The sequence below is a fragment of the Emiliania huxleyi genome (genome assembly GCF_000372725.1).
Source record: "Emiliania huxleyi CCMP1516 unplaced genomic scaffold EMIHUscaffold_41, whole genome shotgun sequence".
NCBI classification, from domain to species: Eukaryota; Haptophyta; order Isochrysidales; family Noelaerhabdaceae; genus Emiliania; species Emiliania huxleyi.
The window spans coordinates 1-13,026 of NW_005198900.1; the positions used below are offsets into that span (position 1 = coordinate 1).

The 13,026-nt window shown below is 65.1% G+C and overlaps 3 protein-coding genes across 3 annotated transcripts; 1 reads left to right on the plus strand and 2 right to left on the minus strand.

Annotated features, from left to right (window-relative positions):
- Positions 1–625: 625 nt before the first annotated feature.
- EMIHUDRAFT_451362 (hypothetical protein) lies at positions 626–2,210 on the plus strand (the record flags this gene model as incomplete). The annotated part of the gene is made up of 3 exons (XM_005769695.1): positions 626–805; positions 977–1,369; positions 1,499–2,210. 3 exons carry the CDS (start codon positions 626–628, stop codon positions 2,156–2,158), a joined length of 1,233 nt encoding a protein of 410 aa, XP_005769752.1. The 3' UTR covers positions 2,159–2,210.
- Positions 2,211–4,201: 1,991 nt separating this feature from the next.
- Positions 4,202–4,733, minus strand: EMIHUDRAFT_209953 (hypothetical protein; the record flags this gene model as incomplete). The annotated part of the gene is made up of 3 exons (XM_005769696.1): positions 4,202–4,336; positions 4,481–4,636; positions 4,725–4,733. 3 exons carry the CDS (start codon positions 4,731–4,733, stop codon positions 4,202–4,204), a joined length of 300 nt encoding a protein of 99 aa, XP_005769753.1.
- A 2,975-nt stretch (positions 4,734–7,708) lies between these two features.
- Positions 7,709–9,808, minus strand: EMIHUDRAFT_464182 (hypothetical protein; the record flags this gene model as incomplete). The annotated part of the gene is made up of 3 exons (XM_005769697.1): positions 7,709–8,465; positions 8,536–8,772; positions 8,852–9,808. 3 exons carry the CDS (start codon positions 9,806–9,808, stop codon positions 7,875–7,877), a joined length of 1,785 nt encoding a protein of 594 aa, XP_005769754.1. The 3' UTR covers positions 7,709–7,874.
- Between the last annotated feature and the right edge of the window lie 3,218 nt (positions 9,809–13,026).

Genomic DNA, 13,026 nt, shown 5'->3' on the forward strand with positions numbered 1-13,026 from the left:
ATGCTCGCGACGCGCGCGTCGAGCCCAGTCGCAGTTCCGCGCCGCGCCAGCAGCAGCATCTGCACCAGCAGCATCACCATCACCACCACCAGCAGCACCAGAGAGAGACAGTGCAGGGTGATAGCAGCGCAGAAGCGCTCGCAGAGCGGCACGCAGCGCCGCGCACGCCACGCCGCGGTCGGTCGGACGAGCGCAGCGTACGTCGGCGGCGAGCCGCGTCGCCAGCCGTCTCGTGAGAGAGCGGCGCCGCCGCGTGCGCGCAGCAGCCGCCGCGGCAGAGACGAAGCCGCGGCGACGGCCGCACAACTGGTAACTGCCATTGGCGGTTTTTTTTTCACACACACACACACACACACTCATTGGGTGCACGCTCCGGGAGGCTGCCGGGTCGGATCGGCCTTTCGGGCGCCGCCGCAGCGCCGCGGAGGCACTATTCTGGCGAGAATATGCGCCAGTGAGCGCGACTTGTGCAAAGTGCAGAGTGCAAGCAAGGTTGCGCACGCCCAGGTAGGTAGGTAGGTAGAAAGATGAACAACAGTCAGGCCAGGCCAGCCGGTACTCGAGTAAAGAGAATCTTACAACAAAAGAGAAAACAGCGCGCGCCTGCAAGCGATCGACGTCATCGATGCGCCGCTCTCCGGGCTCGAGCCGGGAGCCGCGGCTGACGACGAGCACCGCCGTGCTGGCGGTCGCATCGGCGCTCATCCTGCTGATGCTCAGTTTCAACGCCCGGCTCTACTTCTCCGCGGCGTGCGACCAGCGGCTGCAGCAGCTCGCCGACGAGAAGGACCGCGAGCTGCAGCGCGTAATGGACCAGCTGCAAAAGTCGCTCGACCAGCAGGCGCGGATGCTCCAGAAGCTCAGCAGCGCACGCGGCCAAAAGGGGCGCGCCGACCTCCTCCTGCCGGAGCCGGCGGCGGCGGCGGCGGGCTCCGCGGCGGCGGCGGCCGACCCGGGGGCGGCGCGGCCTCCAAAGCTGGCGCGGCGCGACCTGGTGGCGTACGTGGACTGGACGCCGGGCGCGCTGACGCCGCCTCGCATCGCCGTCCTGGTCATCGCGTACAACCGCGCCTCCTACCTCGACCGCGCGCTCGGCTCGGTGATGTTGAGGCATCCGGGCGGCGCGAACTGGCCAGTGTACGTGTCGCAGGACGGGGAGAACGACGAGGTCGCGCGAGTCATCGCCAAGCACGGGGCGCGGCGGCTGGTCCACCCGCGCCGGCAGCTCGACCTGTCGCGCGCCGAGAAGTTTCTGAAAAAGGCGCCGGGGTACGCGTACCTGTCGGTACACTACGGGTGGGCGCTGCGCACGCTGTTCGCCGACGCGGCGCGCTACGAGGGGGTGATCATTCTCGAGGAGGACATCGAGGTTGCGCCCGACTTTTTCGACTACTTCAACGCCACCGCGCCCCTCCTCTACCAGGACGACAACCCTCGCCGCTATCAGCCGTTGATTCTTCACCGTTAGTATCATAACTCGTTGGCTGATGACGAATAGGACGACACCCTCCTCGCCGTCTCCGCCTTCAACGACAACGGCCAGCCGCGCTACTCCTCCGACACGTCCGCCCTCTACCGCTCCGATTTCTTCCCCGGCCTCGGCTGGCTGCTCACACGGCGGCTGTGGGCCGAGATTGGCGCCGGCTGGCCTGAGGAGCGCGGCTTCTGGGACGACTGGATGCGAGAGCCGCCGCAGCGGCAGGGCCGCGCGTCGATACGGCCCGAGACGAGCCGCTCGCGCACGTTTGGGCAGAAGGGGACGTCTCTCTCCCAGTTCTACATCAAGTTTCTGGCGCCCATCCAGTTCTCCGACCAGGCCGCCCCCGCCTGGGCCGGCCGCAATCTCAGCTTTCTGCTCAAGGCCGCGTACGACCCTCCGTTTGCCGCGCGGGTCGCCGCGGCGCGCGAGGTGGAGCTGCGCAGAGTCATCGACCGCTCCTTCACCGCGAGCGGCGGAGGCGACGTGGTGGTGCGCTACTCGACGCCAAAGGTGCTGCTGGGCTTCTGCAAGCAGCTGGGCATCATGGAGGACCTCAAGGCGGGCGTGCCGCGCACCGCCTACCACGGCGTCATACCGCTGCGCGTGGGTGGCGTCATGGTCTTCCTGGCGCCGTCTTTTGCCGTGGACCAGGACATCACCCAGCGCAAGCCGCCATAGCGGCGGGGGCCTGTATCGTTTTTTATTATCATGAACAGGTAAGGTAAGGTAAGGTAAATTTCTCCACACACACAAAGTGGTGGGGCAGGGGGCCGACCCTCGCGCATCTCCACACCCGGACACGGGCAGGAGCCCCACGCGCCATTGGAACCATCCGCACGAGCGTTGATCAAAATTCGTTGATATCTCCGCAGCGAGTGGCACCTGCTTTCCGCTGTCCGCACAGCCGCTCCGCACCTCTCTCAAAAATGCTGCGCCATCTTGGGGGTAGCTAAAAAGCCATATTCCCCCCCGGCTCTTTCGTATTCTCTCATCATGATCCAACCACCCACCTTCCCGCCGCCGCGGCCGCCGCGCCCGTGCCCGTCGCCGCAGCGATGGCGAGGCTGGGCCCGCGAACGCCGATCGACGCGATATCGCTCAGGAAGCCGCCAGCGCCAGCGCCAGCACCACCTGCACCTCCAGTTCCAGTGGCTTGATACTTGCCGGCGGCGGCCGGCGGCCACTGGCCCACCTCCTCGAGCGCGAGAATCTGCTTCGCGGTCGCGTACAGCTCGTCGTCGACGTGCCTACGGCTCCTCACGATCGCCTCGACGCGTTCGAGGTCGCGCTCCGGCTTGACGCCCTTGCGCATCACTTTGAAGTCGCTCTCGATGAGCGGCGTCTTCGACATCGCGGCAAAGGCCTTGAGCGTCCGCTCGTATTCGTCCGTAATGCCGACGAAGGCGAAGCGGCGCAGGGTCTCGTTGGCGGCCTTGACCAAACGCCACGACGACGCGAGCGCGGCTTGGTCGACGCCGCGGTTGCGCATCGGCACCGAGCAGAGGCGGCCGGTGGTCATCCGCACCGAGCAAGCGCTCACGCAGTCAGCATACGTCTTGACGTCGTCGTCGGTGAAGCTCTTGTAAAAGGGCGAGGTGCCCGCGCGCGGCCGGTTGCCGGTCATGTTGTAGCGGGCCTGCATCCAGCGGCACGAGTGCAGGTTGTGGAAGAAACCCGAGACCGCGCGTTGCCACGGCTCGCGCAACAACGTGACGGCCATCATGCCCGGTCGCAGCGAGCGCAGCGACTTGTGGCCCCAATCAAATTGAACAAAGGTCTTTGGACAATGGTCGGCGATGAGACATTGCACTTGGACGACCTCGAGGAACGGCTTCGGCGTCTGGAGCCGGCACGCGGCGCGGAAGAGCACGTTGGCGAAGCCGGACGAAGTCTTCGGGACGTGCAGCCAAGCGACCCGCGTGAAGACTGGCGGTGGCAGATTTGACAGCTGCGTGAAATCGTTGGGGCACTTTTTCTTCGGTTTCTCTTGCTGCGCCTTAAATTTGGCCAGCGCAGAGGAGAATTTCGCTGCTCATTGCTGCAGCCGACGACGGCTTGCATCTCGCTCACGCACGCCGCGCCAATTTAATAGCTCGCTCTGTCTCGAGGTTCTCGAGGTTCTCTCGAGGTTCTCGAGGTTCTCGAGGTGGATATCCTTTGGCCGCGTTGGGTAGCGAGGATTGGTGTAACCCGAGCCACGGAGGCGTGTTTTCTGACGGCCGACCGTCAGTGCACGGAGTTGCCCCTTCTCCGACTGCCCCGGCTAGTTCACGGGTTTCGCGGGAGTGACACCCTATGATGTAACTTATTCGGACCCCCCCCTGGGCGGCTCGTGTTTTTCGTGCCAAACCAGCGCGATCTCGGCGGGGCGTCAGCGCCTCTCGGAGGGGCATCATGCGCTCCCGGGGCCGCCCGACGGCGCGGGCCTCTTGCTGATGGACCCAGCCGAGGTGCCCAACCAGTCGGAGTGGCGCTGACGCGCTGCGCGCGACCACCAGCCAGCTTTTCAGCGAGGCCGAGCACGGTGCGCCGAAAGAGTAGACACTCAAAACAGTTGCCGAGTTTTTTCCCTCTTTTTGAGCGCCGCTGCTGCACACCCAGCCCACCAGTGATACTAGACGCACCAGATTTACCCCGTCGCGAGCTTGACCGCGACCCCTGTGACCGCCCACAGGTGGCTGATCGCGGCCGCCGCTCACGCTGCTTTTCGGCGCCTGGCTCTCAGAGGGCCCCTGCGGCTCTCGCTCGTCGCGCGACCGCCGCCGACATCATGTGCTTGGTCGTCCCCGCCGGCACGGAGCTGCGCCACGTCGAATTGTTCGGCGGCTCGACCGCCGGCGCGCCCACCCTCGCCTCCTGCGCGCCTCACACCCAGAGGCATGTTTTGCGAGTATATGGGACAAAAGCGTCGAAAATGTCCCAAAAAGCGTGTCTCGAGTTTGTTGCAGCCCCACAGCTGGCGCGCGCTGCAAGGAAGCACCGCTCGCGTGTCGGCCGCACTCCCTGGAACCCAGGGAGTGCGGCCGACCGACCAGATCGATTAGGCTCGACGCCGCGCTCGCTGTGGGGCTGCCACAAACTCGCCGCCGAGCGTGCCACCGACGGCGTCCCGTCGGAGGTGATGGAGTGTGAGACCTGAGGCTGCGGAGGTGGCGCCTGAGGTACCGGCCCGTGCACAGCGACTCAGCCGGCGACCGCCACGGGCTCAGACGAGACTTGTCGACTCGTTACGGCTCAGCTTCACCGTGGTCATCGGGCGTCTGTCGACGTCAGGACCACCCATACAGCTCGCGGGTTTGAGGTCGCAAGAGCCAAGATGGTGGCGTTTGGACATCCCAACCATCACACAAGACAGCCTGTAGGTGATGGCGGGACGGCGCAGTGTTTGTGGCACTCGGCAGTAGGCACCCGCGGCACGGCCCCGCTGTCGGCTCTCACGGGCTGCGGAACCGGCCCCAGAGGGAGCCGGTCCGGGCGAGTGTGGCAGCTCCTGCGCTAGTATGGGCACCCTCTATCATAGCACTACTGATCCTGGTCATTAGAGCTGCCAGGGATAGCGTCAGGAGCCGGTAGGAGTCAAAACCTCTCATATTTGAGACATCGTGTCCCATATACTCGCAAAACATGCCCAGAATTCTCCTCGCGCGCGGCCGACAAAGTAGGCACACGACCACCTCCCTCCCACTCACCCCCCCCACGATGCACAGCCCGTCCACTCTCGCCGGCAAGGCGCACGGAACGCCCAATTTGGGCTGGAAATGCCGCCGCCACGGGTTGGTGGCGCCCTCGGCAGCGGGGCAGCGCCACGCCGCGCAAACTTGCGCGACAAACTTGCGACCTCTGTCCCTCGTATTCACCCCAGATTTTGCCCTATCCAGGCTCACCCGGTACCGCGAGCGGCGAGCCGCGCCAAGTTTGCTCCATTTCCGACAAGTTCATCCCGCCCGAACGCCGATCTTCGACCGCCTGGAGGCCCAGGACGGGGCTCGGGACCGGCCAGGTGTGGATTCTCCTCGGCGCTGCGGTGTATCTGCGCGCCCATGGCGCGTTCAGGGGTGCGTCTGAGGCGTGTAGACTGCGGGGCGCCGCGATAGCGCGGCGCCGACGATTGTGTCAGCTCACTGTCACACCGTCGACACGGTCACAGTGTGTGTGCAGTGCGTCCACTCCGGCGACCGTGACGCCGTCGGTTCTCGCCTATACCGGCCAGTGTGGAGCTATCAGTGTGGTTGCGTGTTGTACTAGTGATGCTGCACTAGGCGGCCCGTTTTTAGCAAAAACCAGATACCAAATCGCGTGTGGTCGTCGAAAAACCGCATCTTCGCCCGTCTGGGACCTCTTCGTACGGCTCCAAAAACCGCTCCTTAACGACGGCTACGCGGCCCGGCGGTCGATCTGCGCCTGCTCAGCGGTGGAGGGGATGTGGGCGGTACGTGCGTACCGCGTGGTGTTGCGACGGTTTGACGATTGCGACTCCCAGCGTCGACTTTTCGACCCCACGGAGCCTCTGCTGCTCCGGGGGGGGGGGGTCTGCAGACCACCCGGCCGAACTTCAGAGTGGCGGTGCTCCTCAAATACCGCTCAAACGCCCACGATGTTGTGGAGGGGACATATGCTGATGATCCTGGCCCGATTGGTTCGCTCAGAAAGCTTCTGGGCGGTCGCTAAGGTTCGCTCCCCGCACACGGGCCCCGGAATAAGATACATCATAATCCCTCAACCGCACCCTCGGCCGCGCCAGCTCGGGGGGGCCACACTAAGGCGGCGCACGATGGCGTCAAGATGTCCCAGGCTGGAGCGGTTCATGGCTACGCATTGGGACGATTTCGAGAAGTTGGGTGCGATGGTCTACACCAAGGAGAAGCGCTCGAACGATCCGATGCTTGACGGTGCGCCGCTGCCCAAGCGCAGCCGTACTGCGAGCGCGCCGTGCGCGGCTGATGTCGATTCCGTGTTGTCTGTTGAGGCGCTCCCGGGGGCTATCCGTACGGAAAGCGCAGCTGTCGCGCATCGGGTGGGCACCTTCGAAAAGTGCTCGGTTTTTTAGTGGGTACATTTGCACGCATTTAAGATCTGCACACTAGGCGTGGCGCACCTGCGGCGTTCCTATTTTTCTTTTTAATACAGAAGGGGGGGGGGAGAGAGAGAGAGAGAGAGAGAGAGAGAGAGAGAGAGAGAGAGAGAGAGAGAGAGAGAGAGAGAGAGAGAGAGAGAGAGAGAGAGAGAGAGAGAGAGAGAGAGAGAGAGAGAGAGAGAGAGAGAGATTTATTAACCTACTGTCTGAATTCGCGGAGCGAAGAAAATTTTATACGGAATACGTCCATTTTTGGAGCTTGGAATACGGCGTATTCCATGGAATACGTGGAATACGGGTGGAATACGGGTGGAATACAGGCCTCTGGGAGGTCATTTGGAATACGTGGAAAACGTATTCAGACAGTAGGTTTATTAACCAACAAGAAATCACGACTCTCACAGTGGAGACCCGTGTTTAATTTACGGCCCTTTCCCTGCGAACGCGCACCCGCACGTGCTGCATGCCACCTCGAAGGCGCTGTCGAGGTTCGCCGAGCGCGGCGCACTTTGGGGATAAAGATAGGTTGGACACTCCGACACCGTTCACCGACGAGCGCGTTGGACTTTTCACTCCGGACAAAGACGGCTTCCTACTAACACGCTCACGGTCACGCACACACATAGGGGGTAGACAGCGTCCTAATCTAAAATCTGAGGATTCAGGATTGAGGGCTTGCTTCAGTGAGGCCAAAGTGAGTTTATGGATGTGTGAGAACGGTGCGGGACATGAGGAGTCACGCGGACCGACTCGTCGGTGACTCTGCTGCACGCCGTTTCAGAATTTTTCTCAGCGTGAGCGAGACGTGGAAGAGTGCCACCGTCGGGTAGGACGGGTCGGCCCGGAGTATCAGAGTAGCCGTCGTGGTCGCGGCGAGCAGCGCCGGCCACTCCGGCGCCGCGTCGGCAACGTGGGAGCATGTCCACCGCCACTTCGCGGTCGCAGCGCTGTTGTCGCCCAAAACGCCGCATGTACCTCTGGCGGGCCAAAGATCGACTCACATGTCGATTTCGACATGACGGGCGCATGCAGGCATCAGCCATCACGTCTCCATGCGCCCGTCAAGTCCGAGCCAGTCTGCGGCGACCACAGCACTCGCAGGAGGTACATGCGAGCTTTTCAGAGTCAAGCGATTGCGCGAAATCCCACAGGGTGGATTTTGGGGCGCTGTCTACCCCCTAACACACAGCACACACGTCAGTCGTCACACCGAGCCGCGGTGCCGGTCGTGTAGTGCCGTAGTGGCGAGGCGTGGGACCGTCTGTGGCGAAGTGGGTCGCGTCCCCCGAGATTTCACGTTCCTAGGACGAAAACATGGGGCTAGACCGCTCGTCGCCAGGCGCGGGCCGCGTACGCGCACTCAGGCAGCGACTTGTTTGGCCAGCCCGCCCCGCCCTTACCACCGCGGCTGACCGCGAGGTGCGCCCACGCCAACTCCCGCTCGGCAAAGGAGGCGTAGCGTGCCCCCCCAGGCGGTGTGTGGCTGCGGCCAGCATAGCCACGGCGCCGGCCGCCGGCGAGCGCGTCGGAGGCGGCGGCGTGGCGGCCGTGCAGGAGGCACGGCGGCGGGCGGCAGTTCGGTGGCCAGGGCAGGCCGCTCGCCCACGCGCCGACGAGCGCGCGCAGGCGACGCAGCACGGAGGCGGCGCTCTGCCGCAGCGAGGGGTCGGAGAGGGCGTTGGCGCCCTCCCGCGGGTCGGCGCCGAGGTGGTACAGCTCCGCGAGCGCGCCGTCGCCGAGCGGCTCGGCGGCGGGGACGGCCCCGCCAAAGGCGACCCTCGTCACGAGCGGCTCCCACCCGACCTCGAGCCCTGGCCCTCTCCCGGCCGGCCTAGAGCACCTCTCCGGCCGGCCCGCCCTCCGCAAGCTCGCGTTGGTCGAGTAGACCACGGCCTTCCACGCGCCATCCACCTAATGAATTCAAATCTAATCACCCTTTCCTCCATAATTTAGACCCCACCGCCTTCCACGCGCCACCCACCGCGACAAACGGGCCGCACTCGTCCCCGAGGCGGTAGTCCAAGCCGAGCGGCGCCCAGAAGAGGGGAGGGCGGCGGCGAGCCGCGACCCCCTCGCCCCGCCAGAGCGAGAGCGCGGACTGACCGTCGCCCAGCCGCGCGACGGAGGCGGCGGCCGAGGGGGCGGCGGCGCCCGACTCGGAGCACCGCGGGCCGCACGCCGCGCGGATGGTGGGGAGCCAGTCGAGGCCGGAGAGGGCCTGGGGGCAGAGAGTGCGCTCCGGGAGGAGCTGGGAGAGGGGGGGTAGGTAGGCCGTAGGCGGTCGGAGCGCATCACACCTCGCTGGCGGTGGCGGCGCGGCCGGCAGGCACGTGGCCAGGCCAGCGCAGCAGAAAGGGCACGCGGCTCCCGCCCTCGTAGACACTCCCCTTCCCGCCGCGGAGCCCACCCGTCGAGCCCATGTTGAACGGGCTCGAGCGGCCGACAATCTCGTCCGGGTAGGAGGGTCCGTGGTCCGAGGTGAAGGCTACGATGGCTGAATCGGCGATGCGGAGCCAGTCAAGAGCGGCGAGCAGCGCGCCGACGTCGGCGTCGAGCCCCTCGAGCGCGCGTGCGTAGATCTCGACAGCCTGGCGCGTGTCGACCCCGAGCCCGCGCGCGGCGAGGGCGAGGCGCGCGTGCAGAAAGGGGTCGGTCCGGGCGGCGTCGGGCAGCCAGGCGGCGGCGTAGGGCCGCCTCGATTTGACCGCCCACGGCTCGCAGTGGAAGACAGGGTCGTGCGGCGTCCGCGGCCACACGTTGAGATAGACTGGGCGGTGGCGGTGCGTCGCCTCGAGGAAGGCGGCCGCAGTGCAGAAGGTGTCCGACGCGTTGCAGCGATGGAGGGGGTTGAGGCGAGGCATCGGACGGCTCGCGGGCCTCTTCGTGTGCCGAGCGATGCAAGCCAGCTCGGCCCGCTTGCTCAGCACGACGTGCATCCCCATTGCGGCGCTGGCATTGTGGCGCTGCCACGAAGAGGGCGAGCCCCGTATGTGCCACTTCCCGAAGTGGCCAACTGCGTACCCGGCGGCGGAGAGGAGGCCGGTGATGGTAGGCTCCTCGTACGGCGCCTTGCTGCCCCACGTCTGGTAGTGCGCGGGATTCCGGCCAGTCAACATGCCTGCGCGGCTCGGGCTGCACGTGACGCCGGCCTGGTACGCGCGCCGCCAGATGGTCCCCTCCTCGGCGAGCCGCCCAAGCGCGGGCAAGCGAGCAAGAGAAATTGTGTCACCGACGCCGAGGTCGTCTGCCATCATCAGTACGACATGCGGCGCCGCAGGCTGCGACACGGTGTGCGGCGAGCGCGTCAGGCGAGCGAGAGCGTGCGTCCACGCTTCGACGTGTGAGCCGCAAGCTCTCTCCACAGACCTTGGCATCGGCATAGGACTGCAGCGCCGATACCTGTCATTTTTTCCCCGTCAGACGCCGTAAACACTTTTTTCTTTTTTAGTGCGCCTTTGTTGTTAATAAGAAACAGGAGGGGTCCCTTGTCGCAGTCACACACACACACACACACACACACACACACACACACACACATACACACACACACACACACACACACACACACACACACACACACACACACACACACACACACACACACACACACACACACACACACACACACACACACACACACACACACACACACACACACACACACACGCACGCACCGCACCGCACCGCACCGCACCGCACCGCCTTTGCGCGCACGCCCACTCCCGGCAAGCAGATTTGTTCACTCAGAATTTTACACATAGCTCCCTCGCACGGACACTGGGCACGGCGAAGGGGACCCCAGCACCAACATCATCGGATCATCGGTGGAGGTACAAGTGTTCGAAACGAGAGTGGACCTGAGCAACGACATGACTTGGCGGCAAATGATCGGAGTGGGTGTCAGAAGAGTCGTTCTTGCGTGTGTGTCTCGCGCCTTGCGGGGGGGGAGCGGAAAGGAGGAACCTCTTCCCAAGAGCACCACTCTTGGAGCGCCGCCACTACCACCCAGAGCGCTGCAAGCAGCGCCGGGCAATGACGGCTTACCGCCCACCCAGCCCCCCCTCGGCACACCCCGGCAGCCAATGTGTGACGGCTCGCGTGAGGATAGCTCTCGATAAACTCGAGGGGCCAAACTACCTAAATACGCCGCGAGGAGGGCGGAGTTGCGTAAAGAGGCGGGAGAAGCCGAGAGAGCAAGGGATAGGCGGCGGCGTCGTCGCTGAACGAGGCAGAGGAAACGACGAGACAGAGGATGAAGCGACCGGAGGGAGAACGACGAGAGTGGGTCTCACACACAGCAAGATAAAAATAATTAAGAAGCGCCGGCGTTGGAAGGACAACTTGGGGCGCGCGCGTGGGCGGCGGGTGTGCGGGATGTCTGAGAGAGAGATTTTTAGCAATACCTTAAAGAGAGGTTACAGGCGGCGTAAGATCCGTATAAAGCGGGGGATCGGCGGGAGCTGCGGACGCCTGCGGCCGCTCCACCCGCTCCATCCCGCGGCGCGAGCCGCGCGGACGAGCCCGCGCCTCGGCGCGGACGCGCTGCCGGAGAGCGATGGCGCGCTGCCGAAGGCCGGGCGGCAGTCCAGGCGCGCCGCGGCGAACCGGCGATCGGAACGCTCGGGGCGGGGCATAAAATGCTCGCTCGCGAGTGTGCAGTCCGGCTGGCTGCCGAGGCAGCGGCGGGGGGCTCGTTTTTTATGAACATCACAGCTCACAGCTCGCCTATGCCCCGTTCTACATCAGGAGCGCGAAAGGAAAGGCCCGCGCCGTCGCCATCGGCACCACCTCCTCCCAGGCGTTCGAGGCCGGGTCGAACCGCTCGACCGAGTGAGCCGGCCTGTCAACCTCATCCTCGTCCTCCTCAACCCTGCCGCCCACAGCGTACAACTTGCCTTCCAGCGCCGCCGCCCCGGCACCGAAGCGAGCCAGCGTCAGCGGCGCCACAGCCTCCCACGCATTTGTCGCCGGGTCGTATCGCTCCACCGAGTTGGTGGAGCCTCCCACCGCGTACAGCTTGCCGTCGAGCACCGCCACCCCGTGAGACTGCCGCGCCTCCGCCATCGGCGCCACCGCCTCCCACGCGTTCAACGCCGGGTCGTACCGCTCCACCGAGCTGAGCCAGCCCTCGTCGTCGTTCAAGCCGCCCGCGGCGTACAGCTTGCCGTCGAGCACTGCCACGCCATGGTCGCTCCGCGCCGCCGCCATCGGCGCCACCGCCTCCCACGCGTTCGTCGCGGGATCGTACCGCTCCACCGAGCTGAGGAAGCCGTCGTCACAGAAGCCGCCCACAGCGTACAGCTTGCCGTGGAGCACTCCGACAGCGAGATCATACCGCGCCTCTGCCAGCGGCGCCACAGTCTCACTTGAATTCGTAGCAAAGTCGTACCGCTCCACCGAGTTGCGCCGTCAATGCCGCCCACCGCGTAGAGCTTGCCATCGAGCTCCGCCATACCAGGACGCTTTCGTGCCGACGGCAGCGGCGCCACAGCCTCCTCATCCCACTCATTCGTTGACGGGTCGTACCGCTCCAGCGAGTTGACAAACTCGTCGTTCTCCTCACCGCGGCCGCCGATCACGACCAGGCGCGGCCTCTCGCGCTTCTTCAGCGTCTCCTTCCAGCCGCGGCGCCACGCGCGGCACGTCCCCTTGGCGGCGTGCTCCTTGGTCGGCAGATGGGCGAGGATGTGCGGGGCGAGGTCCGGCGAGAGGAGGACCTCGGAGAGCACCCACTCGGGCTGCTCCACGAGCCGTGCGGCGTGCTCCTCCGCCACGCGCAGCGCGGCGTCGCTCGCGCCCGCCTGCGCCTCGATGATGGCGCACAGCTGCGCTGGCGAGAGGCCCGCGACGCGGGCGCCGATGCGGTGGGAGGCCATCCGGGAGGACCAACCAGGCCTCGCCTGGGACTGGCAGAGGCGTGAATCCTTTAGGATTCTCGCCCGCTCTGCTGAGGGGAGGGGCCGGTCGACTGGGCCGGTCGCTCGACCCGATTCTACTCTACTCTCAGTCTACCATTCATGGACAATAGTGTCTGTGACGGCGGTCACATTCACAGCGAGGTCAGTTCACAGCCGAGCAATCGATCCTGACACGCTCCACTTTCAGGGCTCGCCGCGGCTCGAGCAAGGTCAATGGCGATCGGCATCTTGCCAGCTGTGGCTTGCCCGTCTACCGCTACCGCGCCTTCAGATACAGTCGCAGAGAGGCTTGGCTTCGCTCAGACGTCATTCGTGCCTTGCTGGCGCGTGCGGTGCCATGCTTTCCTGCGGTTCTCTACGTTTATCGTTTTTGTCGGTGCGATTGCCGTGGTGGCGGTGGGTGCAGCCGAGCCGAGTGTCGTCGTTGACGGCACCGCGCTCGTCTTTCGACTGCCTCGCTTCCTCTACGGGCGCGGGGACGCGTGAGTCAGCGCACAGTCAAAGTAACTGGTGTGCGTTGAATGTCTGTTGTCGTCGAGGTTCTGCTGGGTCAG